At 40.6% G+C, this 17,488-nt stretch overlaps 1 protein-coding gene across 2 annotated transcripts; it reads left to right on the top strand.

Annotated features, from left to right (window-relative positions):
• The first annotated feature begins 101 nt into the window (after positions 1-101).
• GCG (glucagon) lies at positions 102-11,522 on the top strand. 2 transcript variants are annotated; one of them, XM_056535752.1, is made up of 6 exons: positions 102-358; positions 2,680-2,841; positions 6,170-6,304; positions 7,092-7,205; positions 7,771-7,911; positions 10,974-11,522. In XM_056535752.1, exons 1-6 carry the CDS (start codon positions 267-269, stop codon positions 10,993-10,995), a joined length of 666 nt encoding a protein of 221 aa, XP_056391727.1. In that variant the 5' UTR covers positions 102-266; the 3' UTR covers positions 10,996-11,522. The 2 variants fall into 2 exon arrangements, with proteins under 2 accessions (XP_056391727.1, XP_056391728.1); XM_056535753.1 differs by lacking the exon at positions 10,974-11,522 and having other exon boundaries at positions 7,771-7,915.
• The last annotated feature ends 5,966 nt before the right edge of the window (positions 11,523-17,488 follow it).

Genomic DNA, 17,488 nt, shown 5'->3' with positions numbered 1-17,488 from the left:
AAAATCTGCTAAGAACAAAATACTATTCTGAATTTGTTTCTGTATTCAATCAAGTCTCTATCCTCAATATGACATATCTGTTCGGAATATTTTAGGATACAGTTTAGATCAAAACACCATATCCAAGTTTACAATTCCAAATAAATATTATTACATTTTCATAGTCATTTATAATCTATGACATGGGTAAAGATAACTATTTTAAAAGCAAATCTTAAGAATTATTGAAAAAATAAGATTTTATTGTGGATCTCTTCCAGAAAATCATGAAAAGCATTTACTATATGTTGGGGCTTCTTTTCATGCTACTACAAGGAAGTTTCCAAAATCCAATCCAGGAAACAGAAGACAAATCCAGGTATGTGATTATAAAATATATTCTTATCTATATGTAACTACATAGCATGCACAGATATAAAAAAAATATCAACCAATGTATTCAAGACATTTAAAAAATGATTGCATTATAAGTATTTCTATTCATAAAACCTAAAGTAAATGTAAGAAAGTTTAACTATTCATAAAGGTAGATATGTGGAGTGTTGATTTTTTTTTTTTCTAAATTCCTTTATGAATTATGAAATGCAGTTATTTTTTTTTATTTTTTTTTATTGAAAAACATTTATTTTTTATTTATTTTTTTCAAAGCCTTATAAGTTATTTAGCTTTCTTGGCCACATTAGGTTTATTTTCATGTACATACCTTATTTTTCATTAAGGAAGAAACTTTGTATCTTCCCATCTTTAAGTCATTGACCATACAGTCCCACCTGAAGGAATGTAGCTAATACCCTTCTTTCAAGTAAGACTGATAGATCTGTAAGCAATCATGTATTAAAATGATTCTCCTACAACACCAAGTGAGGACATTCATCTAAGATTTGCCATCAATTACTGATCAGCAGGGATCTGACTGCTGGGACCCCCACCAATCTGACTACGGAGACCCCCACCAACCAAGCTTTGATTACTAATTTCTGTTCAGTTGTGATATAATACCACTTAGAATAGAAACAAGGAAGATGAGTCCTTAGCAGGGTTCCCAACAATCATAATATTGTGGCATGTCCATGAGATATGCCATAGCTTTATTTCATGGGAATACTATAACAATGGATATAGTTTGGTAAAAAAAAAAAAAAAGTACATCGCTGATCCAAAAAGTTAATATGTCTGACTAAGGTTGCAGGGACCCTGAGGTCAAGTCCCCCAATAATAATGGCATACTTAAACTGATTCCAATGCAAGCAATGGGGTAAGTTAAGGTGCATCCAAATCTCGAATTTGTGGATCCAGCATCCAGATACATCAAAAGAATTTCGAAACAACTCCCTGCCGCACCCCTGTCGGATCCACACTGTACCCAATTGATTTTAATGAGCTACCTGGAGTCAGGAAGAGTCTCTGCTTGGCTCATTTTCTGATGGTATCTGATTTTTATTTTTATTATAACCGGACAGATAACTTTGGTCAGCTGCACTTTTCAGTCTTGTTCAAAGAACAGAAACGGTCGGAAAATGAGCCAAAGACTCTTTCTGACTCTGATCAGCTCACTCAATGAGATATAGCATGGATCCGACAGTGATATGGCAGGAGACAGATTTGAAAATTTCCCGCCATAACAAAGGATCAAAAAATCCTAGATGTGAATGCACCCTTTCGCTGTTAAAAGTCAGAGAGAAACAAATCTAGGGTTTAAGTTTTATCTTAATAAATACATGACCTGTTTTATGCAAATACCCAGTTTAACCTTACTCACCTTTCAAATGCTCCAAACAGAACAAGTCATAAAATCTACATATTCATGCAAATACAGAATTTCTGAGAATTAACATATATTGTCTGAGGATGAGATAACAGTGTTTCTATAATCTATATCTATATAATCTATAAACAGTTGCTTTCTAGGTAAGCAAAATAAAATACAATTTAAATTTTTCCTATCTAACTAAAAAATGTAAAAAAAATTTTGATGCAAATTTTTCTATAGTTTTTGTAAAAAAAAATTAAAAAAGAATACTTAAAGAAATAATTAAGAGTATAAAACTTTATTATTAGGATTTTTTTTAACTGAACATTTGCTTTACTTTATTTTCCATTTCATGCCCTTCAAAAAAGTCTTAGGGTGCAGTTGTATATATGCCCTATACAGTTCCATCTACCTGGGAAAAGATCTGCCAAATGGGTCCAATGGACCCATATGTGGCATATTTTCCTATCTGGCAGGTCCTTGGCCTTACAGTCCCATATGAATGAATATAGCATGCATTCTTTTGATTGGGCTAACACCTTTAGAAGTCAATCTTAATGGCATTACTTTTTGGTAAAACAATGGGATCAGCTGTACCTTAATTCATGTCTACTGTTACATAGAAAGCCCAAGGCAACTGGGTTGATCTCCAGACATATGTAAAAGTTAATCAATGGTAAAGGCAATACCTAAAAACATCTAGACATAACTTTTTAAGGGAGTTCAACCACTAGGTGCCTAAAGGATGCTCTCAAGCCAGGTTAGTTCAAGGGCACACACCAAATAACCTAATATTTTCTCTATATCATTGATCTTTTATGTGAAATATCTCCAAGGTGTGTTAAATATCTAGGTCTAGAACTCAGCGCAATGTCCCCTCAGATTTTTGATAGATACTTATATCACAAATTAAAAAATTGTATACGCAGATCAGTCAAAGCTGCAAGGACTGAAGTACTAGATGATTCAGATCACCACAATGAAGTTAAACGTCACTCACAAGGCACATTTACTAGTGATTACAGCAAGTACCTAGACTCCAGGCGGGCTCAAGACTTTGTCCAGTGGTTAATGAACTCAAAAAGAAGCGGGTAAGAAATCTGGAGTCCACCGAGTTTACCTTTTGTTTCCGATAACCCAAATACAGGCCCCTCTAAGTCCGTACACTTTGTTTTCACCGGTCTACGTCAGTCCTGTTTGTCCACTCAACCTTATCATGAATGTCCAGAAACCCCACTTGTGTCATCTTGTTTGATTATATGTTCTTTTGAAAAAAGTACTTTTTGTAGTGTATGTACAATCTGGTGATACACTGAAGATGTTCAAGGTGTGGTTGGTGAGTTTTTCTATGGGTTCTTCCAGAATTTTTTCTGTTGGATCCTAGGAGCGCTGGTAATCTTGACTATTTGGGTGGTCTTAATGATGGAACTGTTTTCCTTTCCAGGACAATTGTTTGGTTATAACTGCACTGCTTGATATATTCATATATTATAAGTATGTGCACCCTAAGGTAGGAATTGCACCTCCAAAATATATAAGCCTCATTATTCAATGGGTTATCCTTATGATGTAGCAGTTTAAATGTAGATTCTAAATATTCATTATCTCAGTTGATTTGAATCTCATATGAATCGGCCGTGGGATTTGAAAAAATAATAATAATAATTCTGTCTGAATCAAAAGTGCCCAATTGACTTGAAAAGTTATGTTTGACCCTCTAAGGTCTCCTAGAACTGTATCCATGCTTTAAACACCAAGATATATCATAATTCTAACCCTATATTAGAGTTTATCCAGAGGATAGGGGATAAGATGTCTGATCAAGGGGGTCTCACCACTGGGGACCACCACAATCTCTCCTGCAGTGCCCCAGTATATCAGCTGCACAGAGCGAAGAACGCTCCGTGGCTGAAGACGGGCAATACATGGGTTGGAGTATCGTGATATCACGGCCCCTCAATGCAAACCTAAGGGAGGGGGCATGAGGGCACCCACGCCCCCCTTCCCTAGACTTGTGATGACTTGTGATGTCACAATACTCTGTCCCCTCTATCGCCCGTCATCAACCATGGAGTGTTTTTCGCTCCGTGCAGCTGGTGAACGGTGGTGCTGCAGAACCCCCGCAATCAGACATCTTATCCCCTATCCTTTGGATAGTGGATAAGATGTGTAGGGGTGGAGTACTCTTTTAAGGCTAGTACGGGTAAGGTTAGGGTTCATAACCTTAACCCTAATCCTTCATTTGATCACTAAACTTAGTGACTTTTTCTGATGTGATTTCTTAAACAATGGATGCCAAAGTCAAGATACAAATGTTTTATGTATAGAACACATAAACTTTATCTTATGGATTACAACAACAAAAGTGAAAAAGTCATGAAGATTGCTTCACATACACATCATGCATATTTTTCATATCAGCACCTTGTGTGTAAATACAGTCTCATAGGTAGAGGTTGGACACAATCTCCAAAATGTAGCTGTGGGTGATTTCCACATGTGTAGTGAAGGTAATACTACCTGCCAGCCCTAAATAATAGTTTGCAGGCTGCATAACTTCCTTATAAGATCCACTTCTGAACATTCCAGATTCCTGGCTAGCTATCATTACAAGTCAATCCTTAGTGCAATTACCATATCATATAACTGGTTTAGAGCGATTGGAATGAAAAGGGTTGTTAATATTTATGAGATGTGTAAAGTTCAGAAGGATGTCATGTTCTTTTAGCATAATACATTTCATAACTATTCTTCGTAATATACCAAATAGATACAAAAGTGTTGTGAAAAGTTCCCTATGGTAGATATATTTAAAATATTTGTTATAGACAATGGGTCAAACAATTGTCCAACCACTTGGTCTGCTGTTTTGTTCCTATTAATTAACCTGGATATATATATATATATATATATATATATATATATATATATATATATATATTCCATATCCTTACCTGTCTATAAAACTTGAATCTGACAAATCTGATGTTATATAAACTGCTGCGGTGGCTTTGTCTGTCCTCACCTTTACTGACATGCCCACTAGCTGCAGAAGAAAGTGCTGCAACATCAAACAGATTGCTCCTCGTTCTTTTGCAAAACAGGAGTTTGCAGACCAGGAGTCCTGCACTTTCATGGAATCCAGATGTGCTTCACAGCCTAACTGGAAAGCATTTGTGGTACGTAATACCACTGGACGGTCAGAAAAGTTTTCTCATTGGGAGTATTCCTCCACCAAGTCAGACACTTGGGTCTTCAAGGATAAACCTCTGTCAGAACCTCCATATCTAGACATTTTAGAAGTAATACTCTAGAGATAAATGCTTATATAAAGGAAGCTGAGGAGCCACTACATATCGGTCCAAAGGAACAATGTGAAATGGATAGATTTGTTCAACTGTCCTCCCACAGGGAACTTGGCATAAGAACTCTCAGCTTGTTGGTGTCACAAGGTCCTTTACTGCATCCTATGTCTAATTATGATCCATGGGAGACATTTTCCTCTGAAAGGCGTTCTGCTCCTGTCCTTTAAATTTTAAAATTGTGTTGGAGAAATTCTCCAGCTCTGCCCTAAACAAATAGCTAGGCCTAAATTGTTTACAGCACAGATATCTTTTGGACATAGTGTAGGCCAGCCATGCTTTCCCCCAAGCAGATTTCCTACCAGCAGTGGATAAGACATTGATCTAGATGACAGCATCGTTTAAGACATTAAGGCATCCAAAATGAAATCAGCAGTCATGTCCTTGTACCTCAAAGATGATAAAATCTAGTCACATAGAGCCCCGGATTGCATGTCCTCCTGTAATTTGTGTATTACTTCTTGAGTGTCTTAAGGTCAGATTCTCACTTGTGAAGCTCCGGATGGAAAACTTTTTAGTAAAGCCAGCACCAAATGAATTTGTCGGCTCTAGGACCTTACAGACACTGCTGTCCCCATAGACGGCAATGTCTGCGGAAAGGATTTCATCAGAACATTGTCAAAACTTCTGACCCAAATATTCCGCAGTGTGAATGGGTTCACGGAAAAACGCATACACCTGCATGTCAACCTTTATGTAGCAGAATTTCCGATCAAAATTCCTGAGCGGAATCCGGTCGGAAATTCTGTAGTGTGATGCCAGCCTAAGAGTATCATAGGAGGTCATACTAACCTTGGCCTTGACTGTAGGGTTCAGATAACTTTGCTTTAAGGCATGCTTTGCCTGTTAATTTATAGGATCTTTAAGGCTAGATCAAACTTCAAAAGGCAGCCACAATTGCTTCATTTGGCTATGATCATGTCCACCTTGAGGTGGCAGTAGCCATTCAAATTTTGTTGACCCTGAAAGGTATTCTCAAAATACCACTTTTTATTAACAAAATCACTCTTTATTATGTTGTATAATTTTTTTGCCATTCTTCCATTTGTTCTTGTAGAGGAATGCAAAGACGTAATGTTCAGTTTGAAAGGCATGCGGATGGATCATATACTAATGACGTAACCCAGTTCTTGGAAGAAAAAGCAGCCAAAGAATTTATTGATTGGTTGATAAAAGGAAAACCAATGAAACAGTAAGAAAGATATTTTGCTTCCACCAATTACTATTTCTTTTAGTTTCAGTTTCTATTTCTAATACCGGCCAACTACTAATAACCATTTCACCAAATAGGCCCTTTTAAATCTTCTTTTTAATTTCATATTCTGAAATGTAAAATATAAGTCTCCTTATGTAAACTGTTATATTAGTTTTAGTGTTATTATAGCTTACAATGCTTTATGGTACACTGATGTTAATTTTTTACATCAGACCAATACCTAAATAATGGAGTATTAAGATTAGTTTCCCAACATGTGTGGCTCCTGCTGCTTGATCTATGTCTGATGCAGCAGAACTGCCGGCTAGGCGAAGGAGTTACACAAACTCTACAACAGTGTTTTCCAACCAGTGTACTTACTGTTACAAAAATACAACTCCCAGCATGCCCGGACAACCTTTGGTTATGGTCTGGTCTGGGCATGCTGGGAGTTGTAGTTTTGCAACAGCTGGAGGCCCACTGGTTAGGAAACACTGCTGTAGAGTCTGTGTAATTCCTTCTTCTAGCTGGCAGTTCTGCTGACATAAATCTAACATTATGAGGATGGTTAAGGATTGAGGATGGTTACGAAGAAAAGCTGTCCCTTTTGATTGTTTCATTGTTTCTACAGTTTTTTTTTCTTTTTGTATTGTTTTTAGTTTCAGCTATGCCCAAAATGATAAGAATCCCTCTTTGCTACATAACAAAAAAAAAATAAATACACAAATTTTTAAGGAACATTAGTTTAAAATGTACCAATTTTTGCCAATTTTCCATTTTCTAGGAGACTCTCACGGCACGCGGAGGGAACTTTCACTAGTGATATGACCAGCTTTTTGGAAGAAAAAGCAGCCAAAGAATTTGTTGATTGGTTAATTAAAGGAAGACCAAAGAGAAAGTAAGAATTTGAAGTTTTCTTACATATTATGTATAAAAAATACTTATTTACAGGGACCTTTACAAACAGACATCATTTCTTTTAAAAACAGCACCACTCTTGTCCTCAGATTGCATGTGGTATTGCACTATTGAAGTAAATAAAGCCAAGCTGTAATACCACTCACGACCTGGAGACATGTGTGGTGTTGTTTTTGGAAGAAAAAAAAGGTCTGTGAAAAAAAGGTGTGGAGGCATGTAACTCATGCTGCAGGGCCCCATGTGCTGGGGCAACCATATATTGACCAGCGAGTACCATGCATGAGCCGCTTTCTGTTGTACAGGACTCATTCACAGAACTTGCTGAGTGGCACACAGTTGCCTTGGCAACTTTAACACCCAGAGTGAGTTATTTCTCTCTACATGAGAACAGAAGGCCAACAATGGACATTTTAAACATGCCGTTTTAAGGAACTTGAGTTTTAGTTTACTTACTGTTTGCATTGTTTATTATTTTAATTTTATTTTTCATCATTTGCTATTTTTGTTGTTTTTAATGCCTTGTTTTTTTTTTTTTTTTTTTTAAGTTTCGCAGAAATTTCCGATGCAGATGACATGGACAGAAGACACGCTGATGGCAGTTTTACCAGTGATTTCAACAAAGCCCTTGACATTAAGGCTGCCCAAGAATTTTTGGACTGGATCATTAATACCCCAGTTAAGGAAAGGTAAGCCATATAGACAGCTGCTGTTGCTGTTACCCCCCGCGATCTCCCTGCAGCACCCGGGTGCTGAATCTCCAGTTTCAGAAACCTCCGGGTTTCCGGGACTGGGGACATGACGTCATGCCACGCCCCCTCCATTTATGTCTATGGCCAATTAGATTGGTTACTTTGTGCAAACATATTTTTTCACACATTTGCATCCTTCAGTTTTCAGATATCAAAAATTTATGGTAGATGAAATTGTTTTGTAACTCCAATAGACTTTAATGCAGATAGATATACACACTTACAGACACCTTTCCGTTGAATCTTGTTGTGCTGTACCCCACCAACCACTTTGGCTTCTAGAACTGAGGTAATGCAGCTCTTGTTCTCATCATAGGTTAGAGGCCCAGAGGTTGGCTGCCCAATTGTCAAAAATGTCACATATCCTGTGTGAAATCCTTTCATCTTGCAAAATATATCTGACATAGTTTTGTCTGGCCTTTAAGAACCTGCAAAAATGGGCTTTCCTATAATAACTGATTTTTTTTTAATTTTTTTTTTTTTTTTACAAGGGAAGCCTATATTGGAATCACATATAGCTCTATAGAATTTCCCTGGTAATCTTGTACACATGTATCACATAAGTCATAACCACAGTGCAACTTTTGAACTTCATACTCATAGTGCAAAGTCAGTTCCAAAGACCATAAAAATATCCAATGATGTCACGATAATAACAAGAGGATGGTATACACAAGATCTGTTCTTAGGAATCACTTGATTCTATTTATCCTGCTCTCACATGATTATTTAGAGAGAACCTCTTAGCTTTCCTGACATGTCTGTGTCATATATGGGCAGGGAACCGGTGCACTCCCGCTCTCACCCTAGAACCATTGTCCCTGCCTATTGGGTAATCACTCTAAACGCTGATTCCACAGAAGATGGTCCTTACTCTGGACTGAGTGCAGGGGTGTCTCAGGTCAAAACAACAAACAATACACAACACAGTAAAGGTGATAGGAAATCAGTCAGGTAATAATGGGATAACATGCACAGGAAACTAAACTAAGAGGGAGACAAACAAATAGAAATAGGGTTAGTCAGCAAGCCGGATCAAGAGGATGACAGAAGTAATGAATCGTATAGCAAAAGAGTTAATCAAATATCAGAGCAAACGTCACAGCACCAGAACACGGAATTAGATGCCGGAAATAACTAGCTACAGAGGAGAATCTTTCACAAGCAAAGTCTAAGAGGACACTGCAGACTTAAATAGCCAGACATAGCAGGGCGTGAATGTAAAAGCACCTCACTGGCCAGAAAAACACAAGAAATTATAGGCCAGGGTGTCGCCACAGCAACCACAAGCTCTGCCAACAAACAGGAGAAATCGGGTGCATCTGGGTGTTTATATAGATATTAACACGTCTATATAGCTGGAGCCTAAGTCTTTTTTGATTCCTAGGTCCATTATGCTATTTAGGCATAGAGAGAAATGATAACATTCTGGCTGCCTTGGGGTGTTTGCTGTATACTCTTCTAGTATTCAGTTAATTATATAAACAATATGTAGTCACTTAGTAAGTCCCTAAGTTTTCACCAGTGGTGGCTGCAGAAAGCTATGGCTATGCAAAAAATTTGGAGTTTCAGTGGTGGGTGGTGAGGTCAATACTGCTTTTTCTTATTTTTTGAGTGCCATCTTTTTAAAAAATGTTATCCTGCCAGATAACCTTCTTACATAATCCTTAAATGGGGCAGTCCAAAGAGTAAAAAATAAAAAGAGAAACCTCTAGGTTAAAAAATAAGAAAAAGCAGTATTGCTGTCCTGACCCACCACTGGGTTGGTTGGTGCCCTAGTTCCTGCTTATGTCCACTATCTGATCCCTGTCTCTGCAAAAATTGGCCAATCATTGTTCACACTCAGCCAGTGACTGGATAAGCAGGTATCTCCTTGTGTCAAGGAAACAAAATGGGGAGATCAGCAGGGACATGGGCACCTTCAGAATGCTAGTGGCAGGGATTGTTGAGATGAATAATGTTCTAAACCCAGTCTTTCCTGAATGGACAACCCATTTATACTGTATTATTTACAATGCTCCTCTTATTAAAGGTACAATTAAAGGCGACCTCTGGGATGGGAAAGTTAAAAAGCAAGTTTTGTTTATGTATTAGATAATGCACTTACCGATCGGCAACACATTTTAAGAGGAGAATCGGTCCAGGCGTTCTTCCACAATTGGCACCGAAAGATTCCAATACTACTAGGTTCATGGACTCCAACTCCCATGAACCCTCACTTCAGCTTCCTGCACTATACTCACCTCCCTCCGGCTCTGATGTAAAAGCAATGACCCTATTTCAGCTGCACTGCAGTGGCAGCAACATTTTCCTGTACAACAAGAGGGAAGCGAGGTGTGCTCAGCCAATTACCCCTGAGCCCTGATGAATATGTAAATAGGGATGGCAGGGAGAGAAATGTCCTGGAGCATGCCAGGTAGGCTAAGGATTTGAACACAAGATGGCCATAGGAAAAAACGGTGGTCGAAAGTGAGATTTAGAAAAGACCTACTGGATATCTGGTGAGATGATAAGCTGCAGGGAACAGACGAGCACTACAATAGGGACAACGTAAATGCACTGCAATGTCATATAACTTTGTCAGAGGGAGAGAAGTAATGATGATTGTTCTATCCTGAAGGTTTCCTTTAAAAAGATTTCTCTATTAGGACATATAGGTGGCATAAAGGGATGTCCACCATTAAGAACTTCCCTCCATGTTTCAGAATGAAGAACAGGTGCTATTCTCACTTTCACTCAAACTATACTCACTCTCGTAAACCTGGCCCATTGAAACTACAAATGGCAGCTGACATTGCCGGGAGAATGAATTGCCAGGCAATGTTGATCATAAGGTTAACATATATTTTTTTTAAAGTGTTTGCAGGGCAAATCTTTTAATAACATCTTTTTATAGGAACCATGATAGTTTTTGTTTGAATGGATATTTATTATGGAAGATTAGGAAAAAAGCATTTTTCATAGAATTTCATAACTCATCTGTCTTTGTTTTAATCTAGGGATTTGCTGGAAGAACAATAAGAAAACTGAAGATCTTCAACAAGGAACCACCCGGCTGTCACTTGAAAATGATGACTTTGTGTTGTGTAAATTCAAGCAGGTGTATCATAAAGCCATACAGTATAGCTTTGCATGCAAAGTAAATGAAATTTTACAATAGTGTTTTCTTGTTGAGGAATGACACTTAGAGCAGATTCTACTTAAAAAAATATATATACATCAACCATAAAAGGTTTAATGCTTTCGGTAATGGCTGGACTGGTATTGTACTCAGCGCACATGCTTTGGCTGTCCTTCCAGAACTATGAGGGCTTAAATCCAAAAGTGCCGTTTTTTCGCCCAATTATTTAAAGAAAGGAAAAAATAAATAAAAAAAGCAAAAAAAAAAAAATATATAGAGTTACGAAAAATATAACTTGTTTAAATAATAAAAAAAGATATAACTTATTTTTCTATAAAGATAAACTGTACATAGACTCCAGTCCTGTCAGAAAAGGGTTACCCTGTTTGAAATGTTTATTACAGAAGTGGTAAGCTTTCAAAATATTAACTAGCAGCCTTAAATAAAGTTTTTCAAGCGTCAACTTTATTGTTCCTGAATGTGTAACTTATCTACGACCATTACAACGCAAAAAAGTAAAATTTTCTACAAATTTCCACCAAATTTGAATCAAAATCTGCATGGCGCAAATGCAGATTGTGAACCGTATAATCTGGAGATAAATCTGTGGTATACAATCATACCGCCTGTGAATTTACCTAACACAGTGCTTCCCAAATAGGGTGCCTCCAGCCATTGCAAAACTACAAATCCCAGCATGCCTGGACAGGCAACGGTTGTAGTCACCATCCTTAAAGGGGTACTCCGGTGGAAATTTTTTTTTTTTTTTTAAATCAACCAGTCCAGAAAGTTAAACAGATTTGTAAATTACTTCTATTAAAAAAATCTTTACCCTTCCAGTACTTATCAGCTGTGGACAAGACAAAAAATACATTAAAAAAGAAAAGAATTTCCTCTGTAGCATACAGCTATTTAAAAGTAGTGGAAGGGTAAAGATTTTTTAATAGAAGTCATTTACAAATCTGTTTAATTTTCTGGCACCTTAACTATCCTCCTGCTATTGGAGTTTTGCAACGGAACTGCCGGCTAGGAAAAGGAGTTACACAGACTCTGCAGCAGTGTTCCCTAACCAGTGTGCCTCCAGCTGTTGCAAAACTACAACTCCCTGCATGCCTGACAGCCAATGGTTGTAGTAACCATCCTTGACCCTTATATATTTTCCTGCTGTTGGAGTTATGTCTGATGCAGCAGAACTGCCAGCTAGGTAAATGAGTTACACAGACTCAACAGCAGTGTTCCCTAACCAGTGTGCCTCCAGCTGTTGCAAAACTACAACTACCAGCATGTCCAGACAGGAGGGTTGTAGTTTTGCAACAGTAGGTGCACTGGCTGGGAAACACTGCTGCAGAGTCTGTGTAACTCCTTTACCTAGTTGACAGTTTTGCTGCATCAGGACCTCAAGAAGATGTAAAACTACAACTTGCAGCATGCCCAGACAGCCAACGGTATGTGGATTACTACAATAAAAATATCATTACTCATCAATTGAGTGCCAAGTCTACTTTCATACTGTTCCAAGGATTGGGATCCTAATTGAGCACCACAAAATCCAGAGAGTGCCATATTTTACATCTACAATGGGCAAAAAAGTATTTAGTCAGCCACCAATTGTGCAAGTTCTCCCACTTAAAAAAGATGAGAGGCCTGTAATGTTTATCAAACATTTACTGTAAGTCTTCACAAGGTTTTCACACACTGTTGCTGGTATTTTGGCCCATTCCTCAATGCAGATCTCCTCTAGAGCAGTGATGTTTTGGGGCTGTCGCTGGGCAACACGGACTTTCAACTCCCTCCAAAGGTTTGCTATGGGGTTGAGATACTGGCTAGGCCACTCCAGGACCTTGAAATGCTTCTTATGAAGCAACTCCTTCGTTGCCAGGGTGGTGTGTTTGAGATCATTGTCATGCTGAAAGACCCAGTCACGTTTCATCTTCAATGCCCTTGCTGATGGAAGGAGGTTTTCACTCAAAATCTCACTATACATGGCCCCATTCATACTTTCCTTTACACGGATAAGTCGTCCTGGTCACTTAGCAGAAAAACTGTCCCAAAGCATGATATTTCCACCCCCATACTTCACAGTAGGTATGGTGTTCTTTGGATGCAACTCAGCATTCTTTCTCCTCCAAACACGACAAATTGAGTTTTTACCAAAAAGTTCTACTTTGGATTCATCTGACCATATGACATTCTCCCAATACTCTTATTGATCATTCAAATGCAATCTAGCAAATTTCAGATGGGCCCGGACATGTACTGGCTTAAGCAGGGGGACACCTCTGGCACTGCATGATTTGAGTCCCTGGCGGTGTAGTGTGTTACTGATGGTAGCCTTTGTTACATTGGTCCCAGCTCTCTGCAGGTCATTCTATAGGTCCCATCCTCCCCTCCCCCCCCCCCCCCCCGTGTCATTCTGGGATGTGGTTGTGATCATTTTGACACCTCGGGGTGAGATCTTGCGTGGAGCCCCAGGTCGATGGAGATTATCAATGGTCTTGTATGTCTTCCATTTTCTAATAATTGCTCCCACAGTTGTTTTCTTTACACCAAGCTGCTTGCCTATTGCAGATTCAGTCTTCCCAGCCTGGTGCAGGTCTACAATTTAGTTTCTGGTGTCCTTTGACAATTCTTTGGTCTTGGCCATAGTGAAGTTTGGAGAGTGACTCTTTGAGGTTGTGGACAGGTGTCTTTTATACTGATAACTGTTATGGTGAGCCCTCCGGTCCGGCGCTCCGACCGTGAGCGCTCACCTCCCCGTCTCCCATCAGGGCCGTGGTTCGCATCGCGGAACGCACCCACATGCAAATCGCGACCCGTTCTCACCTGCCTCCGCTATAGCCCTGCCTCCTTCTGCTGCCGGCAGGGCTGGGATTCGCATTACGGGATGCGCCCGCATGCAAGTCCCAGCACGTCACTCACCTCATGCTCCTCCTCTGCCTCTCTGCTCCAGCGCACATGTCCCCGTCCCCTAGGGCACATGCGCGTCAGAGCTCGGAGATTTAAAGGGCCAGTACGCCCAATAATTAAGTTACACCTGTGGCTCAGTTATAAGTTCCTCCACCTCCCACACTTCCCTGCCGGATCTTCAGTGCCCCTAGCCTGAGATTAAGCGTTCCCAATTGTCTGTTTCCCTTGCCTGTGTATTTTGACTCTTCCGCTACGTTATTTGACTATGCACCTTTGCCACCTGCCTTGAACTTGCCTTGAACTGTCTCATCCTTCTGTACCTCGTCTTGCCCAGTTACCTGTGTGGTCGAGTCGTATCGGGGGTAGCGACCTGGGTGTCGCTTCCCTCAGCAAGTCCATCATGCCTTGTGGCGGGTTCTGGTGAATACCAACGGCACCTTAAACTCCACTCCCCGATACGACTATTGTCATCTGCCACACAGGTTAGAGAATCCACATCCAGCAGCATTACAGCAAGATCCGCCCATGGATCCGGCTGGGTTTCCTCTGCCCAATAATCTGGACCTTGCCTCTATCGTGACTCACCAGTCACAGCAGTTGGCCCAGTCGGCACAATAGTTAAATCAATTGTTCGCCATGATGCAGCAGTTGCTTTCTGCTCAACAACAACTGCAGCAGCCACAGCCTCCTCCAGCTCCAGTCTTGCCTCTCGCTCCTGCAGTCATCTCAGGATCTAAGCTCCGTTTGTCTCTTCCTGAGAAGTATGAGGGGGATCCCATGTCCTGTCGTGGTTTTGTGACACAGTGCTCCATGCACATAAAACTTATGGTGGAACAGTTCCCTACCGAACGAGCAAAGGTGGATTTTTTCGTCAGTCTCTTAACTGGAAGGGCCCTTGCCTTGGCAACCCTGCTATGGATCCCAGTGATCCACTCACAACTAATCTCCAGGCTTTTCTGTCCGAACTCCAAGGTGACTTTTAAGAATATGCACGAGCTTCTTCCGCTGAGACGGCTTTGCTAAGTCTTTCTCAGGGCAACTCCTCTGTGGGCGAGTATGCCATCCGATTCTGTACCCTGGCATCAGAGTTATCTTGGAACAATGATGCTCTTTGCACCACTTTCAAGAGAGAACTTTCTAGCCATATCAAGGATGTCCTTGCAGCCCGGGAATTGACTTCTACCCTGAATGAACTCATACAGTTGGCATCTTGGATTGATATCCGTTTCTCTGAACGACATGAGGAACTACATCAAGAAAGGGAGTCTGCACGACCTCAGCAGTTTCCTCGCCCGGCACCTGTCTTCCAGCAACCACCGCAACCTTCTACGTTGCCTCCCACAGTGGATCGGTCTTGCCTGACCCTGCAGGAAAGAAATCGCCGACGAGCTGAGAATCTATGCCTCTACTGCGCCTGTGCAGATAATTTCCTCAGAGATTGTCCTCTGCGTCCACAGTCACAGGGAAACGCTCGCACCTAGGGTTTGTGGTAGAGGCCTCCCTAGGTGTGAATACCTCTTCTCCATGCTTGAATTTGATGGTCCAGCTTTCTCTAGCCTCCAAAGGGACTATTTCCGTTCCTACCTTCCTGGACTCCGGTTCCACGGAAACTTTATCAATGCCTCCTTAGTACATAGGTATCGTCTGCCAGTATCCCGCCTTCTGAAGCCTTTGTACATCTCTTCAGTTAACAAAGAAAATCTGGACTGTACTGTCTTATTCCGAACAGAACCCTTATCTATGCAGGTTGGAGTTCTGCACAAGGAAAAATTGTCCTTCTATGTACTTCCTCATTGTGTATCCACTCTTCTACTTGGCCTTCCTTGGTTACAACTACATGCCCCGCATCTTGATTGGAAAACTGGAGAAGTTCTTTGTTGGGGAACCTACTGCTATAACAACTGTTTTCATACTCTTCCGTCCAAGTTGGTGTCTCCTTCTACTCCTCTGCCCGGTCTGCCATCGTTCCTTCAGGGCTTTGCTGATGTCTTCAGTGAGAAAGAAGCTGAAGTTTTACCACCACATCGTCCTTATGATTGCCCGGGACCACACCTCCTCGGGGCAGAATTGACCCCTTGTCTGTTCCCGAAACCCAGGCCATGTCTAATTACATCCAAGAAAATCTTCAGAAAGGATTTATCAGAAAGTCATCTTCCCCTGCCGGAGCCGGATTTTTCTTCGTGGAGAAAAAGGCTGAATCTTTGCATCGATCCTTGCATCTACTACCGTGTCTTGAATAAAATTACTGTCAAGAACCGCTAGCCACTTCCTTTAATCTCAGAATTATTTGATCGTCAGCGAGGATCTTCTCTAAACTTGACCTTCGTGGGGCCTATAATTTGATTCGCATATGAGAAGGAGACGAATGGAAGACTGCATTTAATACTGGTGATGGACATTTTGAGTATCTGGTGATGCCATTTGAACTCTGTAATGCTCGAGCAGTCTTCCAGGAGTTCTTCAATTATATTTTTCAGGATCTTCTATACTCCTGTGTCGTTGTCTATATGGACGACATTCTCATCTACTCGCCCAATGTTCAGACTCATCGCTCTCACCTCCGCCATCTAATCATCTCTATGCTAAACTAGGGAAGTGCACTTTTGAAAAAAACAGCCTTCCAATTCTGGGGTATATCGTTACCAGTCAAGCTCTTCAAATGAACCCTAACAAGTTGTCTGCAGTGCTGGACTGGCCTCGACCTTCTGGCTTGAAAGCTATTCAGCATTTACTCGGCTTTGCCAATTACTATCGGCAATTTATCCCTCATTACTCCACCTTGGTAGCCCCCATCGTTTCTCTCACCAAGAAGACTGCTAATCCAAAGGTTTGGACTCCAGAGGCTGAAGAAGCTTTCAAACAGTTAAAGTCCGCCTTCGCTTCAGCTCCGGTTTTATCTAGACCCGATCCAAGCAAGCCATTTCTTTTGGAAGTCGATGCTTCTTCTGTTGGTGCTGGTGCAATTATAACGCAAAAGTCCTCTAATGGAAGAATTGTAACCTGCGGTTACTTCTCTAACACCTTCTCTACTGCGGAAAAAAATTATACCATTGAAGATTGTGAGCTCTTGGCAATAAAGCTGGCTTTGGAAGAATGGCGTCACCTCTGATCACAAGAACTTGCTCTATCTTCAGACTGCCCATTGTCTCAACCCACGGCAGGCTCGCTGGTCTCTGTTCTTCTCCCGGTTTGACTTCTTCATTCACTTCCGTCCAGCGGAGAAGAATTTACGAGCTGACGCTCTATCAAGATCCTCAGATGTTCAAGACAAGGAATCCCACCCTCAACATATTGTTCCTCCCAAACGTCTCATCTCTGCAGCACCAGCAAGTCTTCAGCACCTGCCTCCTGGAAAGACTTATGTATTTCCCCATTTTAGACTCCGAGTTTTGAAGTGGAGTAATTCAGTAATTCTTCTCTTCTGGCCGGTCATTCTGGAATTCGTAAGTCCTTGCAGCTCATCTCCAGACAGTATTGGGGGCCTAG

The sequence above is a fragment of the Hyla sarda genome, chromosome 8 (assembly GCF_029499605.1).
Source record: "Hyla sarda isolate aHylSar1 chromosome 8, aHylSar1.hap1, whole genome shotgun sequence".
Taxonomy (NCBI): domain Eukaryota; kingdom Metazoa; phylum Chordata; class Amphibia; order Anura; family Hylidae; genus Hyla; species Hyla sarda.
This window is presented reverse-complemented; position numbering and strand designations above follow the sequence as displayed.

Excerpts from the sequence above, each read along its gene's own strand:
- GCG (XM_056535752.1), top strand. The coding sequence starts at position 267 with ATGAAAAGCATTTACTATATGTTGGGGCTTCTTTTCATGCTACTACAA. Across the intron at positions 359-2,679 it reads GAAACAGAAGACAAATCCAG|ATCAGTCAAAGCTGCAAGGA; the intron begins GTATGTGATTAT and ends TTGTATACGCAG. Across the intron at positions 2,842-6,169 it reads ATGAACTCAAAAAGAAGCGG|AGGAATGCAAAGACGTAATG; the intron begins GTAAGAAATCTG and ends TTGTTCTTGTAG.